This window comes from Salmo salar, chromosome ssa26, assembly GCF_905237065.1.
Source record: "Salmo salar chromosome ssa26, Ssal_v3.1, whole genome shotgun sequence".
Lineage (NCBI taxonomy): Eukaryota > Metazoa > Chordata > Actinopteri > Salmoniformes > Salmonidae > Salmo > Salmo salar.
In genome coordinates this window covers 25,264,711-25,290,320 of record NC_059467.1, presented here as the reverse complement: position 1 = coordinate 25,290,320, position 25,610 = coordinate 25,264,711, and the positions used below count along the sequence as shown (strand labels likewise).

General features: G+C 43.9%; 1 protein-coding gene across 2 annotated transcripts in view; it reads right to left on the bottom strand.

Moving 5' to 3' along the window:
• The window catches only part of LOC106587514 (synaptotagmin-7), a 107,524-nt gene that overhangs the window by 48,925 nt on the left and 32,989 nt on the right, over window positions 1-25,610 (bottom strand). For both annotated transcript variants that reach the window (XM_045708164.1, XM_045708163.1), the window contains exons 2-3: window positions 11,869-11,972; window positions 1,646-1,731 (exon numbers count right to left, since the gene is read on the bottom strand). In XM_045708164.1, the coding sequence (XP_045564120.1) occupies window positions 1,646-1,731; window positions 11,869-11,972 (190 nt within the window). The remainder of the gene's footprint in view (window positions 1-1,645; window positions 1,732-11,868; window positions 11,973-25,610) is intronic.

Below are 25,610 nucleotides of genomic sequence, written 5' to 3'. Positions count from 1 at the left end.
GTCGAACAGGTCCTTTGAAGTGAATATAAAGTCGACGAGAGAAAAATGTAAAATTTCCATAGGAGGGATTCATAATTCTACATTAAATCGTCAAATGCCACCTCATTTGCCCATTTTCCCACAGTGCCACCGAGGTAAGATGCTGGTCTCTGCCCCCTGTCTGCCCAGATCTGTCTAGCCTGTACTCCCAAACTGCAATTCCACACATTTTGATATCGTATTCTATCTGGAGGCCCCCCAATTTAACAACAAAAAAATTGGGTTAGGGGCCCCCTGGAGGTCAGGGGCCTAGGGGCACGTGCCCGTTCGGTAATCCGGCCCTGGCCCTGCATTTACAAAAGTAATTCCATTATAATGTTCCTAATAGAGTTTCAGAGGAAAACATGTATGTCTTTGAAAAGAAAGTAGGAAAACAAGTGAATTAAGGAAGGTAAAAAGTCTATCGGTCTGAAGGGGATGGAGTTTGGGAAAAGCATATAATCTATTCTGTGAGCTGACACAGCATCCAGACTCATGGACAAATGAATAGATTATACCTTCCTCTGTACAAGGGATTAGAAAACAGTGAAAGAGTTAAACATATATTCAACGTCAATCACAGAGTAATATACAGTATGTTATAAGTCAAAGTGAAGCAACAAAGGTTGGTTACACAGATAAAACATATTTTGGAAAAAGGGAGAGAGACAGAAAGAGAGAAGGGAGAAATAAAACAGGGAGGAGAGTGATGAAAGGGAGAATGGGAGAACAGGTGGTATGGTGATAGAGGAGGGAGAGGACTGCTGGGTTAGCTGGAGACAGAGGCCCCCGTCAGTCAGGACTGCTGGGTTAGCTGGAGACAGAGACCCCCGTCAGTCAGGACTGCAATGTTAACAACAAACAGTCATACACTAGAATATATCATCAAGACATTGCTGCAGGTAACGTGGACATCAAATACATTTTTTTTTATTGGGATTGGGCTATAGTTATAAATGTACTATGATACGCATACAATTAGAGATAGTGCTCGTTTAAGTGATTCTGACTATTTTACTTTACAAGGCATTGAGATAAAGGGTACCTTAGTGCAATCCAAGTAGAACATTGGTTTTAGGTTTAAACTCTGGATGTAGTGCAAATTCCATCTGAAACTCAGCCAAGGTAATCACATTCAGGCTGTAAAATAAAGTAGCTGCAGTTGGACAGTAAACTAGTGGCTTATCAGGGGTTGGGTTAAATGCAGAAGACACATTTCAGTAGAATACATTCAGTTGGACAACTGACTAGGTATCCCCCTTTCCCTTTATCAGTAAGACATTATTACAGTTCCATTGAGTGTTCAGGGACACATCATGTAGTTCCTAATTTTACTGGAGTTTAACATGCTCTTTATCTGAAGCCTGTCAAATGAAGTATGCTATCAATTATGCCTTTTGGTTTCACAGGAAGGACTTTGAGGAGTTATCAAGAAACGCTTATTTAACAACCACAACTGCCCTTTTCCTTGCTAAATATGTTCCTTTCCCTCCATATCTCAGCGAGATTCAGTGTTTTAGCCTTTTATTTGAGCACACCCAGGTATTTGCCTCTGATCCTCTTGACAGTCCCAGTTAGCTGTGCTGTACTGAGTAGCTCAGCCAGCTTTCCAGCCCCCATCACCTACTTGATGGCTTTGTTTTCCCCTCGGCCACGAATCTGAACTGAATCTGGGGTGCTGGCTGCTTCCACACCAGGCTTGTTCCTCTTCCCCTGGAGAGAGAGAGAGAGAGAGAGAGAGAGAGAGAGAGAGAGAGAGAGAGAGAGAGAGAGAGAGAGAGAGAGAGAGAGAGGAGATAAATAATTTCCTTCGTGTCCATTGCCTTGTGTCCCTCTGTACGCTGTCTTGACTGCTGTTTACATCTGAAAACGCTTTACCAGTGGAGCCTTCATTACAGAGCCTTTAGAATACCATCAGGTGCCAAAAATATGCTAAATGATCCCAGGCAGAGACAGAAGAGCAACACTTTGGATGTGAGCCAGCACATACAGTAGCATGTACAAGCCCCGCCCACCTGAGGATCTATTTCCTGTGTTTGAGGGGTGAAAAATCCACTTGTCACTTACATTTTGCTGGATTGATTGCTTTCATTTTACTCCTGTGACTCTTTCATACTCTTGCTTGTGCCTGTCGTTTTTTCCCGTTAACGTTACGACCGTGGAAATGTTTGTAATGACGTGTCAAACACACCACAGTAATGGCTGAAATGGGCTCAATGGAATACGCAGTCTTTCCATTGCACCTAAAAGAACGCTTGTTTAGTCGGGGATTTAACGCATCGTCTAGACACTTACATCACAAGAAAGAGAAGAAAGAGACCTCTATTTTGATGGGTGTTCATATTTTCTGGAATTGAAAAAAGTTTGAATTTAATACAGTTGAAATGTTTACAAATGAAATAAAAGCCTCTTCTGAAAATGAACACTCTGATTATAGTGATATTATGTTTGATGTCGCAAACAATGTAAAGTATGTAATCTGGAGCCAAGTGTGTTGATTTTTAATCCGAGGGTATCCTGCTATTGACGTACTTGGGGTGGCAGGTAGCCTAGTTGTTAGAGTGTTGGGCCATTAACTGAAAGGATGCTGGATCGAATCCCTGAATTGACAAGGTAAAAATCTGTCCTCCTCCCCTTGAACAAGTTAACCCACTGTTCCCCGGTAGGACGTCATTGTAAATAGGAATTTGTTGTTAACTGACTTGCCTAGTTAGACAAAGATGAAATAAAAATAAAAAATACTTGATGAATTATGCAACAGAACGTGACAGCAACAAGTAATTAATGAGCCAGTCTAGACAGCGCAGGTGAGTGCAGGTAGGCCTATACAGGACACATTTTTGGTGGTTGATCATTGATCATCCTTGAGATGTTTCTACAACTTGATTATAATCCACCTGTGATAAATTCAATTGATTGGAAAAGATTTGGAAAGACACACACCAGTCTATATAAGGTCACACATTTGACAGTGCATGTCAGAGCAAAAACGAAGCCACGAGGTCAAAGGAATTGTTCGTAGAGCTCCGAGACAGAATTGTGTTGAGTCACAGATCTGGGGAAAGGGTACAAAAAACTTTCTGCAGCATTATAGGTCCCCAAGAACACAGTGGCCTCCATCATTCTTAAATTGAAGAAGTTTAGAACCATCAAGACTCTTCCTCGAGCTGGACGCCTGGCCAAACTGAGCAATCGGGGGAGAAGTGCCTTGATGACCATGAACCCGATGGTCACTCTGACAGAGCTCCAGAGCTCCTCTGTGTAGATGGGAGAACCTTCCAGAAGGACAACCATCTCTGCAGCACTCCACCAATCAGGCCTTTATGGTAGAGTGGCCAGACGGAAGACACTCCTCAGGAAAAGGCACATGACAGCTGGGTTGGAGTTTGCCAAAAGGCACCTAAAGGACTCAGACCATGAGAAACAAGATTCTCTGTTCCAATGAAACCAAGATTGAACTCTTTGGCCTGAATGCCAAGCGTCACGTCTGGAGGAAACCTGGTACCATCCCTTTGGTGAAGCATGGTGGTGGCAGCATCATGCTGTGTGGATGGTTTTCAGTGGCAGGGACTGGGAGTCTAATCGGGATCGAGGGAGATATGAAAGGAGCAAAGTACAGAGAGATTCTTGATGAAAACCTGTTCCAGAGCATTCAGGACCTCAGACTGGGGTGAAGTTTCACCTTCCAATAGGACAATGACCCTAAACATACAGCCCAGACAACGCAGTAGTGGCTTTGGAACAAGTCTCTGAATGTCCTTGAGCCCAGACTTGAACCTGATCTAACATCTCTGGAGAGACCTGAAAATAGCTGTGCAGCGACGCTCCCCATCCAACGTGACAGAACTTGACAGGATCAGCAGAGAAGAATGGGAGAAACTCCCCAAATACAGGTGTTCCAAGCTTGTAGCGTCATACCGAAGAAAACTTGAGGCAGTAATCGCTGCCAAAGGTACTTATGTAAATGTGATATTTTGCTTTGTCATTATTGGGTATTGTGTGTAGAATGATGAGGGGAAAAAACTAGTTAATCAATTTTAGAATAAGATATAGAACAAAATATGGAAAAGGGAAAGGGGTCTGAATACTTTCCGAATGCACTGTATGAGTGCATAAAAAAGGGAAATTGTACAATAAATTGAATACCTGAATTCCCACCAGAATCCCTGAACTCCATTCATTATTTGTCTGTGCCAGTAATATGTTTTATGTGCTATAATTCAGTTAATATCTGAAATATTATATCTATTGTTCAATTGTTGCATTTATTAGAATTGTTTTTAAACCTTTTAACAATTTTGATGACCGTTGCTACATACAGCCAGCTCTCAGGATCTACATGTGAATCCAAACCCTCTCCACAGCAATAATCCATACATCTGTTAACCATACAGAATGAACGGATGGGAGCATCAACCATCAGACACAGTGTGGATTAGACACGTCCACACACATCCAACACTCCAAACACACATACAACCCTACACACTCAGAAACAGTACACGCCCAAACATACATAAAACATAGGTGTTAAAATAGATGCTGTTTCCACAATTCACAACAGTCAGTGGAATTATAATGAAACATTTTGAGATTCATCTGATGACTGCAACTATATGATAAACCTTGGAACTCAGGACTGCAGTTACATGATTGGCCTGGCCTTGTGTTTCAAATGAATGCAGGGTGAATGACAATTTGTACACTGAAGCCAAACACTCAGTAAACACTAAACACACACTGTCACAAAGTACAGCTACATAATCTTGTTTTTCATTTCAATGCTCATTACATTTTCAATGAATAAAGAGAGTACTACACCCTTCAAACAGACTGGAAAACAGCTAAAGCTATTCCATTTGAAATGTGTAAGAGCACATTGAGTGGACAACCCTGCACTATGAGTGATGGGTAATCAGCCTTAAATACATCATCTTATAATGACTTGTGTTTCTGATCATACATTTGATGTGGTTTGACTCAGGCCTTTATAGTTTCATATCAAAGTAATACTCAAGACTTTCTAAACTAACTTGATTAATAGGTGTTACTCACCAAACCTAATATTTACAATGTGATCCTTGTAAAATCAAATAATGATGTATTTTCCTTTCATTTCGGTTCCTTTGCAAACATATACATCGCATGTAGTAGAGGAAACCTTAACCCTGTAAAGAAAGGTTTTCAAAAGGCAGTTTGGAGCAGGAAAGGGTTTTACTATAGACTTACTGTCACATTCTCTGTCTCAAATTACATGGCCTGTTTGTTATAGACACTTATCAATAGAGGGCAGATCTCTGGAAGTTACCTAACCCCACTGTCCACCCATCCACCCACACACTCACACAGTTGTTTTAGGGACTCCGAAAAGTCTAGATTTCAAACAGTCAAGAATATGCTATCAAGTGGAGCTCATCTATCATTTAACACTATCATCAAATCTTCAGGAGGCTAGAGAGTAGGGGAAGGAAAGAGAAGATAACACTGAAGACAGGGAGTGGGACAAGAGAGGGAGAGGGAAGAGAAGGGGAAAGAAGATGGAGAGAAAGGCAGAGGCAATGTATGATTGAGTGGGAAGGGTAGGCAACACAGAGAGAGAGAGAGAGAGAGAGAGAGAGAGAGAGAGAGAGAGAGAGAGTGACAGGATGAGCGGGGTTGAAACAGAATCAAGAGAGATGGAGAGAGGAGAGACATCAGAGGATGTGGGAGAGAGTGGGGGAGGATGGGGGAGAGGGAAGGGGGAGAGAATAGAGGAGAGGATGGGGAGAGGAGAGGATGGTGAAGAGAGGGTGGGGTAGAAGAGGTGGAGTGCATCATGGATGTCTCCCCGCTAGGAACAGCGTAATGCTGCAGCCTTGTGAAGGATCTGTCCTCAGCCCTCAGTCCCGCTGTCGTTATGTCTGTCACAGCCCAACACACACCATGGCTGCCAACACCACTCCTATCTCCCTTCTCCTCCCCTCTTCCCATCCTCTATCCAACTCTTTCTTCCCCTCCTCTCCTCTATCCCCTCCTCCTGCTTCCTCCCTCTCCTCCTTCCCCTTCTCTGCTCCCCCCCTCCCCTCCATCCTCTCCTCTGTCCCGCCTCCTTCCTGCCATAATCGACCCATGAGACCTGTTTCTGACGTCTTCATCTTCCCTCACCCATATGCTGGGCTGATATACTGCACCTCTACACAGGGCTGCATCTATCAACTACCATGGGCTAAATATCACTGTATTTATCTAATTGTGTCTACGTCTGTGTACTTCCTCATAAACACAATTCTGTAGCTGTCCAATGTATTTACTTAATTGTTATTTTTATTTGCTATCAACTGCATCCCGAAGTGACCCGGCTCCCAGGTCAGGTAACTGATTAGGGGTTTTATCTTCATACAGAGGTGATGTCACTACTGTAAGTTGCCCATTTTATGCACATTGTTGCATGCAAGGTTGATTTTTATACAGTCATTCATGTCCTATGAGTTTAAGGAAATGTGCTGGGTCGTTCCACCAACTCGGTGCCATTTGAGAAGTGTAACTTGGTAAAAAACAACAACATTTGATTTCACCTTATTTTAACATTGTCAAAATGAGAACATGTTCAACTTAATAAAAAACAAGTTTTCCCATCTCAAGAGGGATGAAATAAAATAACGACTATAGTAAATGCCTATTAAGTGCCAAATAAAGTAACAGGGTTCACGATTTCTTCTTAAATCAGCAATAAATCCCCTTGTGACAGGGGGAATGGAAGTTCGTTGTGAGGAGCAGGGAGTGGCAATTAAATGCAAACTTGACAAAAAAATGTAATTGTTAAAAACATTTCTAACCTGTCTATGGGTAGCAGGACTGACATGTTATGCTCAGTTTTCCACCACAAAACACCAGAATATGACCAAAAAGAGTAGAATCTGCTCACCTGCTTTTACTCTATGATTTGACTTTTAGATGTTCAATGTCTCTTTTGAAAACAATATTTAAAACCGGAATAGTTTCACCATATTAAAACGAGAGTTCAGTTCACGTAACAGGGTTGACCTTAAAATGAGGGCCAGACGTAAATTAATCACTAAATCACTTGAAATAAATAATCATCTTCAGAAATGACTGTCAAGGCAAAGAAATACAGTGCATTCAGAAAGTATTCAGACGACTTGACTTTTTTTTTCACATTTTGTTACATTACAGCCTTTTCTAAAATGGATTTTTTTTTAAATCCCCCTCATCAATCTATACACAATACCCCATAAAGACAAAATAAATATTCAGACCCTTTACTCAGTACTTTGTTGAAGCACCTTTGACAGCAATTACAGCCTTGAATCTTCTTGGGTATTTTATTTATTTATTTATGATCGATTTTTTTAACCTTTATTTAACTAGGCAAGTCAGTTAAGAACAAATTCTTATTTTCAATGACGGCCTAGGAACAGTGGGTTAACTGCCTTGTTCAGGGGCAGAACGACAAATTTTTACCTTGTCAGCTCGGGGATTTGATCTTGCAACCTTTTGGTTAGTAGTCTGTTCATTATTCAGGTCTCCCCAGAGATGTTTGATCGGGTCTGGACTCTGTCTTGGCCACTAATGGATATTCAGAGACTTGTCCCGAAGCCACTCCTGCGTTGTCTTGGCTGTGTGCTTAGGGTTGTTGTCCTGTTGGAAGGTGAACCTTCGACCCCAGTTTGAGGTCCCGTGCGCTCTGGAGCAGGTTTTCATCAAGGATCTCTGTACTTTGCTCCGTTCATCATTCCCTTGATCCTGACTAGTCTCCCAGACCCTGCCGCTGGAAAACATCCCAATAGCATGATGCTGCCACCACCATGCTTCATTGTAGGGATGGTGCCAGGTTTCCTCCAGATGTGACGGTTGGCAATCAGGCCAAAGAGTTCAATCTTGGTTTCATCAGACCAGAGAATCTTGTTTGTCATGGTCCTTTAGGTGCTTTTTGGCAAACTCCAAGCGGGGTGTCATGTGCCTTTTACTGAGGAGTGGCTTCCATCTGGCCACTCTACCATAAAGGCCTGATTGGTGGAGTGCTGCAGAGATGGTTGTCCTTCTGGGAGGTTCTCCCATCTCCACAGAGGAACTCTGGAGCTCTGTCAGAGTGACCATCGGGTTCTTGGTCACCTCCCTGACCAAGGCCCTTCTCCCCCGATTGCTCAGTTTGGCCAGGCGGCCAGCTCTAGGAAGAGTGTTGGTGGTTCCAAACTTATACCATTTAATAATGATGGAGGCCACTGTGTTCTTGGGGACCTTCAATGCTGTTGTGGTACCCTTTCCCAGATCTGTGCCTCGACACAATCCTGTCTCGGCGCTCTACGGACAATTCCTTCGACCTCATGGCTTGGTTTTTGCTCTGACATGCACTGTCAACTATGGGACCTTATATAGACAGGTGTGTGCCTTTCCAAATCATGTCCAAGCAATTGAATTTACCACAGGTGGACTCCAATCAAGTTGTAGAAACATCTCAAGGATGATCAATGGAAACAGGATGCACCTGAGCTCAATTTCGAATCTCATAGCAAAGAGTCTGAATACTTATGTAAATGAGGTATTTCACTTTTGTTTTTTATACATTTGCAAAAATAAAAATAAAACTGTTTTGCATTATGGGGTTTTGTGTGTAGATTGATGAGGAAAATGTTTTATTTAGTTCGTTTTAGAATAAGGCTGTAACGTAACAAAATGTGGAAAAAGTCAAGCGATCTGAATACTTTCCGAATGCACTGTGACTAAGGCTTTACAATGATTCTGAAAATTGGAGACATTTTGGGATTAAGTGACAAATGACAGGATTGACGTAGGGACATGTCAAAATAAAAATATAAAAAATAAAATAAGATTTATTGAATTCTACATCATTTAATATAACCAGCTTTTAAAATGTAATATTGGTGCACAATGTCTACTTAAAATACTGTATCAAAGATAAGCAAAAGGCACTCTTTTCGTGGAATGACCCTGCTATGTATAAACAGAGTCAGACAGAGAGAGAGAAAAAGGACAGCATAGAGAGAGAGAGAAGGAAGATGATGCCGAAGATAACACAGAGACAAGCAAGGACTCGGAAGGGGAAATAGTGGAGGTATAAATAGAAAAACAAAGAGGACAGAGACGTACTGACAAGGACATAGCGATAAAGTGGCAAAGGGACAAACGCATAAAGCGCTTATCAGAGTCCAAACGTGTAAGCGTCCTTTCTAGAATATTGGACCGTTGGCTTTCATACTAGCAACCATTGGTTTTCATACTAGCAACCATTGGTTTTCATACTAGCAACCATTGGTTTTCATACTAGCAATTTCTCCAACGTCACCACATTCAAATGAGTAAAGGACATGTACACGGAGCCGCGTTGGTTGGGAATTTGGGGGAGGTGTGCGGTTGGGCTGTGCTTCTCCCATGGATGGTGGTCTCAGAGCTGCAGAGGGAGACATATAGTATTTGCAAAGACAGACATAAAGAGTGTGAGGGTAAATAGAGAAATAGAAAGGGCGAGGACAAGAGAAATGGACGGTGAGGGTTGAGTAGCTTTACTGTGTGTGTGTCTGTGTATTTGACAGGGTATGACATGATTCATCTTTGAAGACCAGACTGAAAGTCCTCAATCTACACAGGATGTGACAGACTGGTAATATATCATAGATGTGCAGCAATACAAATGTGCGTAATACCAGTTACTAATATTACATCTTATTTACATGCTTTATGCATGCTTATTCAATCTCCATCTCACTTCAGAACCGTTCTATCACTCAGCTGAATTCAGTCCTCGGCATATTTTACCCACCTATGTGCTGTCCTCACTCCACAAATGCTCCTAGACAGAGAGAGAGAGACAGAATGAGAGAGAGGGGGATAGAGGGAGAGAAAGAGACAGAGAGAGATAGAGAGAGAGAAAGGCCAAGATAGGGACAGAGAGAGAACTAGAAAGAGACGGAGAGAGAAAAGCCAAGAGAGGGACAGACAGAGGAGGGGGACGATGGAGAGAGGGAGGGAGCAAAAGCAGGGGAGAGTATTTCCAGATGAAACGTATGGGCAGAATCACAGTTGCTCAGGCAGCAGCCAATAGCTCAGAGTGATGTGTACATTAGCATATGAATCATTAGCATGGGACCAGGAGCCGGCGACAAGCAGGCACACGCACTGCTCTAGGCACAAAGCCATGTTTACATAACCTAATGGAGAATTCTGTTCATGTTCACCATCATGGCCACACAACATCTCCCATACCATTCCCCATGCACACTACCAAGTGCCCACACACAAAGTTATGGAATCAGAAGGAAACTGAAGAAAATAGAACACAACCGGAAAGCACTGCAACTTTTATCCAAGGAGTTTTTTTATGGCAGAAAATAGTAATTTGGAGTTGTACAGTTCAGCATATAAACTAAAGCTGGCAAGAGACTGAAAATGTATGTTATTTTTTATTTACAGGCAGCAAATAGCTCATTATTAATCGCAGCTAATTACCTGGGTGTCCAACTGTACCATTTTAATGGCACGGGGTACGGAGAGGGGCACGAACACAGCCTGGATTCGTACCAGGGACTGTAGTGACACCTCTTGCACTGAGCTGCAGTGCCTTCGACCGCTGCCCAACTCGGGAGCCCGAAATATGAACTCAAAAGTGTGATTCTGCCATTGACTAACTGCTAGATACAAAATTCAATGTGCTCATGTTCTATCCCCAGTGCTTGCATTTTAGTGTCCTTGAATGTGTGTATTACTGTTTTTCTTATGTTAATGTAGTGAATGTAGCCTACAGTTTATGCACACATATTTGTTGCAATACACTGAGACCAGATTTACGGGTGGGGGAGGTGAGAGAATGAAAGAATGAGAGGAGGGGAAATCATTCTTTACTTAATAGAATATGATATACTCAATTATATAGAATATGATATACTCAATTATATAGAATGGTGAAAGGATTTAATCAAAGAGACTATCTTTTCATTCTGAATGTCTGATCCATGAACCATCTTTCTGCTTTCCTCTAATAGCCAAACGGCGGGAACAGGCGGCCAATATCTCATTATTAATCGCAGCTAATTACCTGGGTGTCCAACTGTACCATTTTAATGGCACGGGGTACGGAGAGGGGCACGGACACAGTGCATTGTCATGGAGAGAGAGAGAGAGAGAGAGAGAGATGGAGAGAGAGAGATATGGAGAGCAAAAGATGGAGAGAATAGATTAAAACTTTTATAGCTTTTCATTACAGACAGAATCTCAAAGCATGTCTTTGCATGTCTCGGTCTCTCACGTCTCGGTCTCTCACAGTCTTCCTCTTGTGCAATATGTAACACCTACAGCCTAACACCTCTCTCTCACTATCTGCAGTTCTATTATGAGGATGTGGGGCATGTCTGTGCAAATGTGTGTGTATACAGTTCTGGGGTTCAACCCTACCAGGTAGCTAACCTTACCAGGCAGCTAACCCTACCAGGTAGCTAACCTTACCAGGCAGCTAACCCTACCAGGTAGCTAACCCTACCAGGCAGCTAACCTTACCAGGCAGCTAACCCAACCAGGTAGATAACCCTACCAGGCAGCTAACCTTACCAGGCAGCTAACCTTACCAGGCAGCTAACTCTGGATAAATTCCTACTAGCTCTGGGGAATATTGTGGGTCAATGCTGAGGTGTGTATAATGACCTTAACATGTGTGTAATGACAGGTCATAATTGCCGATGATAACTGACCAAGCTAGTCAAATTAAAGTTATACAAATAAATAAGAGTCATGGAAGAGTGGATGGAAGCCTGCTTACTGTGTTGTTCTGGGAAGGACAATGTGTCCTAAAACCAAATAATAGGATATAATGTCATCGGTAAATGTTAGTGGTCCACTCACCAGTTTGCGCTGACACCAGGTGCAGACTCCACACAGAGCTACGAGCCACACGGCACACACCGTCAGCCCCAGAGATACCAGGAACACACTGATAGATACAGACCCTGCAGAGAGATGGGGGGAGGGACAGAGAGGGGGGAGGGACAGAGAGAAAGAGGGGGAGAGGGGAAGGAGATCAAGAGAGAGATCGGGAGAGGAGAGAGAGAGAGAGAGAGAGAGAGAGAGAGATTAGGAAGAGCGATAGAGGTCACTGTTACAATGCATGCCAATCATGAGAGGGGAAGAAGAAGGAGACAAAGGGCAAGACCTAGAGAAAATGTTGTTGAAAGAATATCACTACATATCCCTTTGGCAATATGTTGGTCAAATCTAATAAACAAATGCAGGAAAAATACACAAATGAGGCAGATCATGATGGGAGGAGAGGGAAGTGTGAGCCTGTAATGAGCTTTTTTAATATGCTCTCTCCCACTCCATCATCACAAACCTGCAGACAGAGCAATCTATCAAGAGAAAAAGGGAAAGAGACAGGAAAAGAGGGCAAGTGTACCGGCATAAAATATCATGTCTACTTTCCCCATCTGTGTCAGTATCTACAGCTGGTGAATGAATACAGAGTCGGTGAAACAAAGGAAAAGAAAAACAATGGTCATTAAGAGGGGTCAATTACAAGTCTTGTAATCTGCAGCTTCCTTCCTCTTTGGTGTCTCATTGTACATGATCAGTACTGCAGCTCTTCCTCTTGTCTTTTGTTCATCTTTCAATAAGTCAAGACCAAGCTTGAGAGATAAAAGCTCTTTCACTCACACATTTCTGATAAAAATAACTACATCACTGCCTTTTGAATGCTATTCATCTAGCCCACCTCCTCTGCCAATACAATTCAAAAGGCAAAGACGTATTTGGCAAACAACATTGTGCATAAACAATGGACTTCAATTCCACCTCATCCTCCCATTCTTCCTGTTACATTCTCCCCTCTGCCTACACAATTCCTCTGATTTCACATCCCTTCCTCTCTCCATCCCTCTCTCCATCCCTCTCTCCATCCCTCTCTCCATCCCTCTCTCCATCCCTCCCTATAAAACTCCAGGTATTGTAAGTTGTTCATGACAGAGAACAGAAGGAGTGGCTTGGTAAAAACATCCACATATCACTCTTCCCTCACACTTTCTTTCATTTCCTGTCATCCTTCCTCTATTTCCACATGAGGCCTCCTACCTTTCTCCATTCTTTCTTGCTCTCCTTTTGCTCAGTATGTTGTTCAATTTATTTTCCTACTATCTATTGTGATAAAAATAATACAGTGAGTAGCCTTTGTAGAACACATCCATCAAAGGAACCAATCAGTTGACATTATGTTTTCAACAGAACCTGATCAATGACAATGATACTGTAACTATCCATTACTGGTCATCTCACTCAGACAGCAATTCAACATGTCATAATGCTGCTGATAAGTGGCCATAATGGCAGGTGTTTCATGGAGGTCTTTCATCTTTTCAGTATTTTTTTAAAGGGATGAAATGGATGACCCTGAGGCCTACCATATACAGTATGCTGCTGTAATGTTTAAAAAAAAAAAAAAGTAGAAACAGCTATAAGTGGTTCACCAATAGATCTGTGTATAGAAGGCATTTTTAATTGCGGAGAATTTTTTTCTTCTTCTCTTACCTTCGTCATTGCTGTGGATTAGACTACAGTGTATACGTTTCAGTGAAAAACAGTTCCTAGCCTATTTAGTCCACTGTTAAGCTACATAATGGCTGAAGGTCATTGTTTGGTTTAAAGTAGGCTAACTTATGAACAAAGACCAATGTTGCCAGTTGGTGTGACTGAATAAACAAACAATCTATTAGCACCGAACAGCCAATGGAGGTTAAACAAACAGCGGTGATTCAGCCCAATGGACAGCAACAGAATCGGAATTCCCCCGAATAGTGTGGACAGCGACAGAATCGGAATTCACCCGAATAGTGTGGACAGCGACAGAATCGGAATTCACCCGAATAGTGTGGACAGCGACAGAATCGGAATTCCCCCGAATAGTGTGGACAGCGACAGAATCGGAATTCACCCGAATAGTGTGGACCACCCACCCCCATTATGACCATCCCTGAAGATAAATGGGGAATAGCCTATAGGCTTATACCAGGAAGAAATAACACACTAACATGATTTAACAGTAAATAGTTAATGACCTGGCCTGGCACAGGGGAGCTGTTAAGTACAGCATACATAATAACCAGGAGGAGAAATAAGCCGAGGTAGCTAGCTTCCTGACTCTGTAAGGTTGCTTGCTACACAGCGCAATTACTACTGTAGGCTGGCCCACCCTAATATTGAAACTCATCTTGATCTCCCAGAGGCACATCCATTAGATGCTTCAGATAGGGCAGAGAATTGCATCCTGGTCATTAGCTCGGTGAGTTCCTGTAATGATTAAACAGCAGCTTTAATATGTCTACCAGCCCAGCCCAGCCGTGCTGCTGTAAAAGAACCTGGGATAGAGATAAATGGATACAGCTGGGCTGCATGGAGCTGAGGAAACAGGGTGGAAAAAAGCAGCGAGCCTAACAGAAGGTGGTGATAGTGTAAACAAGGGGTTGAATCAGACTGCTGTATTACAGCTGTGGTGTGCATGGTTGTTGGGCAGGGATGGGTGCGGCAGGTAGGGATGTTTTCAAGAGGATTGGGACAGCTCCCCTAATATTTGTATGGTCCAAATAGTTTACATGGAGACTATGAATCAATAAAGACTAATGAGTTCTGCCCCAGTAAGGCGATTTATTACAGAGAACAACACAAAGACAGCTCTGGCAAAAACAATATGGTCACATGGATGGCCCTTCTCACTGACTCTCTCCCCAGGAGTGGCCCCATGCAGCGCTGTGCTGGGTGTCACACAGAGAGCCTCCTGTGGCTAATTCCAGCGCCAGACATTCACAGCACATGCAAGCACGCGCACACGCACACACGCACACACACACACACACACACACACACACACACACACACACACACACACACACACACACACACACACACACACACACACACACACAGCACAAGATCTTACTGTCTCATATCATCACTGCCCTCTTGAATGTTCATTTTTATTGCACACATACTGGATGAGTTTGGCGTTTCCATAAAACTACAAACTACAAAAAATAAAGCGAGTGTTCCTCTCGGTTGTTATATCTCTCTCATCTTCCCTCTCTGAGCCCCTGTCAGTCCACCACTATTCTCATCTTCCCTCTCTGAGCCCCTGTCAGTCCACCACTATTCTCATCTTCCCTCTCTGAGCCCCTGTCAGTCCACCACTATTCTCATCTTCCCTCTCTGAGCCCCTGTCAGTCCACCACTATTCTCATCTTCCCTCTCTGAGCCCCTGTCAGTCCACCACTATTCTCATCTTCCCTCTCTGAGCCCCTGTCAGTCCACCACTATTCTCATCTTCCCTCTCTGAGCCCCTGTCAGTCCACCACTATTCTCATCTTCCCTCTCTGAGCCCCTGTCAGTCCACCACTATTCTCATCTTCCCTCTCTGAGCCCCTGTCAGTCCACCACTATTCTCATCTTCCCTCTCTGAGCCCCTGTCAGTCCACCACTATTCTCATCTTCCCTCTCTGAGCCCCTGTCAGTCCACCACTATTCTCATCTTCCCTCTCTGAGCCCCTGTCAGTCCACCACTATTTTCCCTCATCAAGTAATTACATGATTTTCTACTGAAATGATTAAAACTACTAATCGGAAAGAATAGCCTCCATAACAATCCCTCCCACTCTCTCTGGGTTTTAACCCCCCATTAACCCCACATGCAGCCATCCTCTCCACTGGTCTACTAGTATCTAAGGATTGTACGGAGAGATAAAAAGATGACCAAATTACACTGCAATTCACGTCTGTTTTGTGACGGGTAGTGTACCAAATGCATGCATATTCAAAATGCCATTAAGCCATGAATAACACTCAAATAATTACAATAGAGAGCTGAGGAATACTGAGAGCACTGTTAGACCGTCTACACACTGATTTCTCTCTGCACTGCTCAAAACTATTGTTTTCCTCAGTCAGACTGCCAACAGATCCAGATTACCAGTATTATGAATATAGGGAACGTCTCATACTGTCAAACAAACATTCAGTAAATACCACCATTGGCTCAAGCTCATCAATCAAAACACAAGCAAAATGGCCAACCAGTCAATAACAGTCTCTACCTGAAAGTCCCAGGTATACCTGCATCTACACCTAGCTGCTCTCATCCTTCTCACTCTGAACTAAAGGTTGCTGCTGTCTGTCTTCCCCGGGCACCTCTTTCTCCACCTCGCCAGACAGATGAAGAGGATCCATCATAATGAGGTCACTGACCCACTTCTAAAGCACACATATAACGGCATCCTTTCATCAGCATAATCACTAGTCATCTGCACAAGTCATCTGCTCTAACTACGAGTGATGGGGGGAAAAAATCCATCCAGTTACATATTGCAATATTATTTTTGGACAATGTCATATCGATATAAACGTACATTTTTTGGGGTAGCGTTAGCTAGCGCTAGTCAGCTGTACCGGCGCAAAAACACTGGTATTTTTCATCTTATAGTTGGTTCTCCATCTTTGTTTTAAACAGTGAGCCAACATTTGTTCAGCTCTTTTATTTCCCTGACTGATCAAAAGCAACACTTGTTTTCTCCTGCTCTCTCTTGCCTCTCTGCAGCAGACATATAGTGACCAATATGTTTGGAACATCAAATCGCAATAAAATCACAGTATCGAATAGAAATACATACATTGTATACTGTAGTATCTTGAGAATCGCAGTACATAGTAACTACCAACGTATTTTATCCTCCATGTCAATTGTGAGAGCATCGATTGAAGGGATAAAATACATATTTACAATTGACTCAATATGATTCACTTGATGACCTGTTTCAGTGCACCGCGGAGAAGACCCAGAGTTATTTATAGCTGCTTTAAGTGAGATTCCTGTGCGCTGTCAGAAGAGCTCCCTCCCTTCTATCCTCTCTACCTCCCTCCTGTCTTCCCTCTCTACCTCCCTCCTGTTTTCCCTCTCTACCTCCCTCCTGTCTTCCCTCTCTCTCTCCCCCCTCTCCTTCACCTGCTGTGCTAATCTGCTTGTGTTCTGCTCACTCAGCCCCTGGTGTTTGTGCCCAAGCTGACACAGAATCAGGGCTATTAGTCACAGGGGACCAGCAGAGGAGCATGTCTGTCTGGCCCAGGGGACGGGGGCGGGGGTGGGGAAGGCAGAGCAGAGTAGAGCCCCACCTGGGGAGCTGAACCCTTGACCCTGCCTCCCGCCAATAGGACCAGCCATCAGCGGAGAAAAAGAGCCGACACCTTGGCTGTTCTCGTTATACAGGACCAGCACCTGAGAGCCATTCCTGTAACAGTATATTGCCACTAGATCTCATGCTAGGTGGGTTACAGGGTGAGCCAGCATCACTGTAACTATACTGCTTTCTACACAGTCACCCTACGCCAATGCGTTCATCTATTTACTCAGTAGGCTCCGAGCAGGTGAAAAACGATCCCTCAACGACGAGGCAACATTGCCTATCATCCGGAGCCCTGGCAGTCCCAACAAAACACTCTTAAACCTAATTTATTTGATTGGCAGGTGTGTTTATCCAGCCAAAACATCCAAGCAGTTCACAGGCAGGACCCATCAAAGGCCATTTCTCATAGCCATGCCTTCACTGAGGAGGATCCAAAGGTTTGTTTTGAGTGACAAGGCCATCTATGAGTGTGTGCAGTTGAGTCATCATAACTCAGGGACAGAGGTGAAGAGACTGCAGGTGAGAGAGGGGGAGTGGAGGTCAGAGAAGCCACGGTAAGAGACCGAGGGATTCTGAGAGGAGAGGAGGAGAGAAGGAGCAGCTGCATTAAAACATGAGCTTTCTGTGGGGTTACAGGTGTTAGGGGTCAACTGAGGGAGAGGGGTGGAGGGTCAAAGACAAGAAAATATCATGAGTGTTGAAATTGCTTAAAAGAGCGACTGCCCCTAAAAAGCAACTTCTTGTTTTAAAAACAGCCTATGAGGCATTGATATGAGTCAGAAAGATGTATTATTGTGTCAAAATGTACTACAAACTGTCAATAGGATACATTTGGTCATAAAGTCAGTCTTGTCCAAAACTGAAATTTGTGAGATGATAGGAAAGAATTGTATGTTACAGAAAGAAGGGTACCGTAACAGTTTTCCTTCGGTTGGGTTTATTTCAATCCTGTCCACATACCCACAGCTGGCAGCACCAAGTAATCATCAATTTGGAGCACAGTGACCGAATCGTAATGACCATGGTCAATTTGGTTTGACATTTGATATCCCTATGAGGCTAGTTTGGGACCATCAGTAAATCACACAATTTACATGGGACAATATTTTAAAATGTCAATAGCTCCAAATGTCAATGACTTAAAAACCTCAAACCAACTATCAATTGTGGAAATTCATGTACAAATATTGAAAGCATTTAATGAGACAACTAAAAGATGTGCAACATGAAAATATTGTCCCATATACATTGGGTAATTTATTGACGGTCCCTAACTATCCGCAAAGATAGCAAAGTTGGTTTGACATTGGATAGCCTAACAGTTACTTCAAGATACAATACCTGGTTAGAGTGTTAAGTTATCTAGAAGGGTAATTGACTAACTGTTTTGACAGAAAGAATGTGCAAACGCTTGCCACGTGCAAACACACAAAAGACTCCCACATTAAACCACCCCTCCACCCCAAAACAACTCTCGTTTGGCTTCAGTCATGGCCACTGCATTTCTTAATGACCAAGCCAAAAAACAATGCTAAATCAGGAAGTTCAGCCCCCCTTTAAGAGCAAAGAAAATAACACCTAAGTAAGGAGGAAGAATATATTTAGGGGTGGTGAGGAGAGAAAGAGAGAGAGAGAGAGGTAGAGGTTGGGTTGAGAAGGGGGAGAGGGGAGGATGAAAGAAATGGAGTGTTTTCAGCCCAGTTGGCAGTTCGCCTGCAGCACTTACACATTCTGAATGTAAAGTTGAGTTTTCCCCCCAATAAAACGAAAACATTTCTGAAAGTCCACTGCTAAAGATCTCAGAGGTGCTGCTGTCTAAAGCGCAGATAGAGCCAAGGAACAGTTGGATTGCAAGTTGCGGAGGCGAAAGAAGCGCACACCTGTTTAGGCGAGGTGCTGGCTAGCAGAGTAGAACACTTGAAAAATAAAAGGAGGCCTCACTCTAGGAGCACAGATGCAATAATTTAATAACCAACGTTTCGACAGACAAGCTGTCTTCATCAGGGTATAATAACAAACGGATTGCAAGTTGCAACAAAGAGAAATGTGCATAAAAATCCACACAGAACATCCACAACACCTCCAGGAGAGTATCCTATTACCAACAGAATGTACAGCTGAGTGAGCTATACAGAGCTACACTACATTACCAAAATTATATGGACACCTGCTCTTTGAACATAGCATTCCAAAGTCATGGGCATTAATATGGAGTAGGTCCCCCCTTCGCTGCTATAACAGCATCCACTGCTTGTTGGCTTGTTGGAACACTGCTGCAGGGACTTGCTTCCAATCAGCCACAAGAGTATTAGTGAAGTCAGGCATTGATGTTGGGTGATTGGGCCTGGCTTGGAGTCGGCATTCCAATTCATTCCAAAGGTGCTCGATGGGGTTGAGGTCAGGGCTCTGTGCAGGCCAGTCATGTTCATCCACACCAATCTCGACAAAACATTTCTGTATGGACCTCGCTTTGTGCACGGGGACATTGTCATGCTGAAACAGGAAAGGGCCTTACCCAAATTGTTGCCACAAAGTTGGAAGGACAGAATCAACTAGAATGTCAATGTATGCTGTAGCGTTAAAATTTCAATTCACTGGAACTAAGGGGCCTAGCCTGAACCTAGAAAAACAGTCCCAGACCATTATTCCTCCTCCACCAAACTTTACAATTGGCACTATACATTGGGGCAGGTAGTGTTCTCTTGACATCTGCCAAACCCAGATTCGTCCGTTGGACTGCCAGATGGTGAAGCGTGATTCATCACTCCAGTGAACGCGTTTCCACTGCTCCAGAGTCCAATCGTGGTGAGCTTTACACCACTCCAGCCGACGCTTGACATTTCGCATGTTGATCTTAGGCTTGTGTGCGGCTGCTCGGCCATGGAAAACCATTTCATGAAGCTCCCGACAAACAGTTCTTGTGCTGACGTTGCCTCCAGAGGCAGTTTGGAACTTAGGAGTGAGTGGTACAACCGAGGACAGATGGTTTTAACGTGCTACGTGCTTCAGCACTCGACGCTCCCATTCTGTGAGCTTGTGTGGCCTACCACTGCGCAGCTGAGCCGTTGTTGCTCCTAGACGTTTCCACTTCACAATAACAGCACTTACAGTTGACCGAGACAGCTCTAGCATGGTAAAAATTTGACGAACTGACTTGTTGGAAAGGTGGCATCCTATGACGTTGCCACATTGAAAGTCACTGAGCTCTTCAGTCAGGCCATTCTACTGCCAACGTTTGTCTATGGAGATTGCATGGCTGTGTGCTCAATTTTATACACCTGTCAGCAACAGGTGTGGCTGAAATAGCCAAATCCACAAACTTGAAGGGATGTCCACATACACTATATATACAAAAGTATCTTCTACACATAAATTCACTTAGATCTCGCTTACTATGTCTACACAATCAGTAACCATCATGGTAACCGTGGTCCCCTTACAGTCAATGCCAAAAGAAACCAAATAAATATTATTTCAATGTTCTGCATGTGACACAATTACCCTGATATCATCACCCTCCCATCAGCTCTTCCCTTCCCTTTCCTTCTCCTGTCTAATCTAGCTGCGGTCTCTCTCTCTAACACAGATGGGGCGAGTAGGGGTGGTGAAGCGGAGTTGGAGAGGGAGATGGGGATAAACCTTAATCCCTTAACCCTTAATAAGCCACTGACAATCCTGTTTACACCGGAACAGAAAACAGACCTACACATACACAGACCCATTACATGACACATACATGCTCTGTACATCCCAACTTCCCCCAGAGCCATTATGGAGGAGCATGCTCACACATACATTATGCACACCCTCTGAACCACATCACATCATTTCACAATCAGCAGGGCTTGATTGGTCCAGGGTGTGAGGGGAAATGAGAGCATAGGGAGGAGAAGAGATGATTGGAGACGAGAGAGGGATTATGGGAATAGAGTCCTGCTACTGCTCAATAGGAGGGTCCCCAGAGGGGCAGAGGTGCCTGGGTGCTTTAGGCAGGACTCTGTGACAGGGCTGTGCTTGGGCGAAGGGTGCCAGCCAGTCTCATGGTGAATCAGTCACACTCGCACACACAGATCACGTAATCCGTGCACTTGATGTGAGTGAACACATCTTCTACTACGGGGTTTGAGTCTTTCCAGCAACGCAGCACTGTCCAACTATACATAGACACAGGACTCATTTTCTCTTGCAATGACTGTTACAGAGAAACACACACGGGGCCCTATAAAACCTATTTTATTTTTCATCTGATTTCGTTTCGTTTTTCCACACATTCCGTTTTCTCTGTTTTATTTTTCCAGGTTTCCGCTTTCCCCATTTTTTTCAGGTTTTCGAACTCAAAATCACACTTTTTTAATAGAAAAACAACTCAATTGGATGTTCTAAGTCAACAGCAACAATGCTTAAACCACAACAGGAGACCACTTTTGAGTCTGGGAAATGTTTGGGGACATTTCGATTTTGGGGTGTAGTTACCATTTATTTCCAGTGCACACCTAGGAATTTTGTAGCACACGTGATGGTAGAGTTTGCTAAACAAATACCCACTGGATTGATGCAAATAATCATTATATCATTCTGCTAGGTAAGCATAGGCTACTTTGTAGTTAACATTTAATTTAAAAGGTTTTTGGGAAAGCTTTTCCATCTACCAGAAGAGTTTTCATTAGCATCATCACTAACGGCGACACAAAGTGGTAGCTGCACGCACCATACATACACAGACGGGGAATTCTCGTTGCCTCTTCAGAAGGTGGCAGGAAATACAAATCACTGATACATTCTGTTAATGTCTCATGATAAACAAGCATTTTACAAGCATTTCGCTACACTCGCAATAACATCTGCTAACCATGTATATGTGACCAATAAAATTTGGTTTGATTTAAACTTGAGCAAATTAATTCATTTCCAATACATTTAGTTGATTCCCTACTAAGTTCAATAAATGTTTTATTGTTGGATTCTGTGATTCTGTCCGTGTTCTCCGCATCGTGGATGTTATAGGGCCCTACACACGTCTCTCTCTCAGTTTTTCAGTCCCTCAGCCAGACACACACAGACACCCTGGCCTTTGAAGCCATGTGGAAAAGCCAGTCTTTTGTGATCAGATGCATACACCTGGGTCTGATAACCTCAGTGCAAAGATAATTAGCCAGTGGCGGTGCCTCCGTCTGGCTCCGTCACTTTAAGGTCCCTGTGTGGAGTGCTTTATGACTTCATTACTGGCAGTTAGACCCGAGAACAGTGTTAACCCTGCCCCACAACACAGTGATGGACTGGAGTGCTGAGTGCTTTTGACAGGGGAGTCCATTAAACATAACCCCAAATGGACACACCTCCTCTGGCCCCTGCTTTTGCGCCCACAGCCTGTCTGGCCGTTGGGCTGGGGGCCTGTATGTGGAGCGATATGTCACTCGCGCTCTCTTTGACTCTCTCTCTGTTTTCAGGAGTCTGTCTATTTAGGTGTCTGCTGTCGGGTGTCTGCTCGATGTCTGTCCTTTCACATCCGGTCAGTTCGTCTGTCTGGTCGACTATCTCTCCACACATCTGTCTGCCTACCCATCTCATAACCCTTCTGCCAACATCTTGCATAGCCATCTCTCTCCCTCTTATCAGCATGACAATAGGTTCGTCTCTGTGTCTCTGTGGAAAGAGACAGATGTGAACAAGGGACATGGAGGGGAGAGAAGAAGGGGGTGAACCGAGACAGAGATAGAAATGCGGAAAGAGAGAACAGAAACAGCCTGGGGATCATCAGATCATCACTCTGTGTGTCTGTGGCAGAAAGAGAGAGAGTCGTGTCACAGACAGGGAACGGATGCCATACTGAACAAGCGTTACCACCCATTAACATGCACTAGCACTTTTAAAGAGTCCTTTATTAGAGGCAACATTTGTAGAATGAGCTCGGCCTCCCAAGGTCATGTTCAGAGACAGCGAGGAGGAGAGATGTGAACCTTATGTTAACGTGGGTATTCTGAACTTCACTGCAGCAATCTACAGACCTCAAGACCCCAACCATGCTTTGAAGTCTCATGTCTGGGACAAAAATAGTGCAAGATGAATTTAGGCATTAAACATTTTTTTACTGTTTGAGTACTCGCATGAAAAGAATGTGTACATTTATCATAACCACTACAGATAACAAATCATAACAGCTAAATTGCCCCATATATATAAATATTTAGTCAATGGGGTGGCAGGTAGCCTAGTGGTTAGAATGTTGGGCCTGTAACCGAAAGGTTGCTGGATCGAATCCCTGAGCTGACAAGGTGAAAATCTGTTGTTCTGCCCCCGAACAAGGCACTGTTCCCCGGTAGGCCGTCATTGTGAATAAGAATTTGTTCTTAACTGACTTGCCTAGTTAAATAAAGGTTAAAAAAGCAAGTGCCATTTAATAATAATTTATTGAAACCGTAACATCAACTGGTTATATTATATCGTGGAACACAGTCTTCAAAAAGGAAGTAACCTCAGCAGTGGCGCTTGCTAGTAGAAGCATATGGCTGTGAAATGGCATAGCATTGTTTTGTTAATTTAGCATACACAAAGCTCTTATTTCCAAAGCCCTTATCACTGTTAAGACACACCTATTTTATAGTAAAAACATGATGTAATATAACAGAATAAAATAAAACAGAATATTTTTCCAAACGAAAAAAGTTTCCAGTGTGAAGTGATGCACATCTCACTTCTGGAACAGTTATTCTCAAAAAGTGATCATTTGAAACAGGCTCAATTTGGCGAGTTGAAAGACAATTTTTTCAGGGTTGCAAACCAAAATCTGTATTTTTTTCGATATACTGTACAGAAGTTCAAATCTGTTTATTCTGCCTATTCTTTGGAATTTTCTAAATGGAGAAATAATTCCACATTGAACACTGCATGGTGATGAATTATGGCCAGGACATCTGTTTGGTAAGTAGGCTTATGCTCAATGATTGTAATGAAAATACGCTCTGCCTTTATCAAACTAATGTTTTTGCATATTTTCAGCGTGGAACCTGTGTAGCCTAGGCTAGCTAATTCTAAATGGCACTAGCAGTTCACAAAGTAGCCTAAGTGGAAAATAGACAGGATGCAATTATTCCAAAACTGCAGCTCATTGTTGTAACACATATTTTTCCTACTTCAATCAACCAGTCCATTTTGAATTTGTGATAAAACTGTCATCATTTGGCATGGAATGTAGCTTGTGTATCCCGTCAGATAGATCAATTTTTACAGGCATTTATTTATGTAGCCTTAACAGGACCTTGTGTTCACAACTGCGCACTCAGCCCGCATGTGTGGAGGGAGCGGTCAGAACTAACTCAGCCCGCATGTGTGGAGGGAACGGTCAGAACTAACTCAGGCCCCGTGTGTGGAGGGAGCGGTCAGAACTAACTCAGCCCGCATGTGTGGAGGGAGCGGTCAGAACTAACTCAGCCCGCATGTGTGGAGGGAGCGGTCAGAACTAACTCAGCCCGCATGTGTGGAGGGAGCGGTCAGAACTAACTCAGCCCGCATGTGTGGAGGGAGCGGTCAGAACTAACTCAGCCCGCATGTGTGGAGGGAGCGGTCAGAACTAACTCAGCCCCCGTGTGTGGATAGAGCGGTCAGAACTAACTCAGCCCCCGTGTGTGGAGGGAGCGGTCAGAACTAACTCAGCCCGCATGTGTGGAGGGAGCGGTCAGAACTAACTCAGCCCCCTGTGTGTGGAGGGAGCGGTCAGAACTAACTCAGCCCCCGTGTGGGGAGGGAGCGGTCAGAACTAACTCAGCACGCATGTGTGGAGGGAGCGGTCAGAACTAACTCAGCCCCCGTGTGGGGAGGGAGCGGTCAGAACTAACTCAGCCCGCGTGTGGGGAGGGAGCGGTCAGAACTAACTCAGCCCGCGTGTGGGGAGGGAGTGGTCAGAACTAACTCAGCCCGCGTGTGGGAAGGGAGCGGTCAGAACTAACTCAGCACGCATGTGTGGAGGGAGCGGTCAGAACTAACTCAGCCCCCGTGTGGGGAGGGAGCGGTCAGAACTAACTCAGCCCGCGTGTGGGGAGGGAGCGGTCAGAACTAACTCAGCCCGCGTGTGGGGAGGGAGCGGTCAGAACTAACTCAGCCCGCGTGTGGGGAGGGAGCGGTCAGAACGCAATTGTCACGACTTCCGCTGAAGTCGGCCCCTCTCCTTGTTCGTTCGGCGGTCGACGTCACCGGCTTTCTAGTCACCACCGATCCATGTTTCCCTTTTCGTTTTGTTTTGTCTTGATTATACACACCTGGTTTCAATTCCCTTATTATGTTCCTTATTTAACCCTCTGGCTTACCTTTCTGTTTTGTCCGTGATTGTTCGTGTTCAGTGGTTGTTGGAGGTGTTTCTCCTAACCCTGTTGTTTTGCTGTTGGGAGATTTTGATTGTGTTTTTTGAGTAAACAAGTCTGTTTGCACTCAAACCTGTGT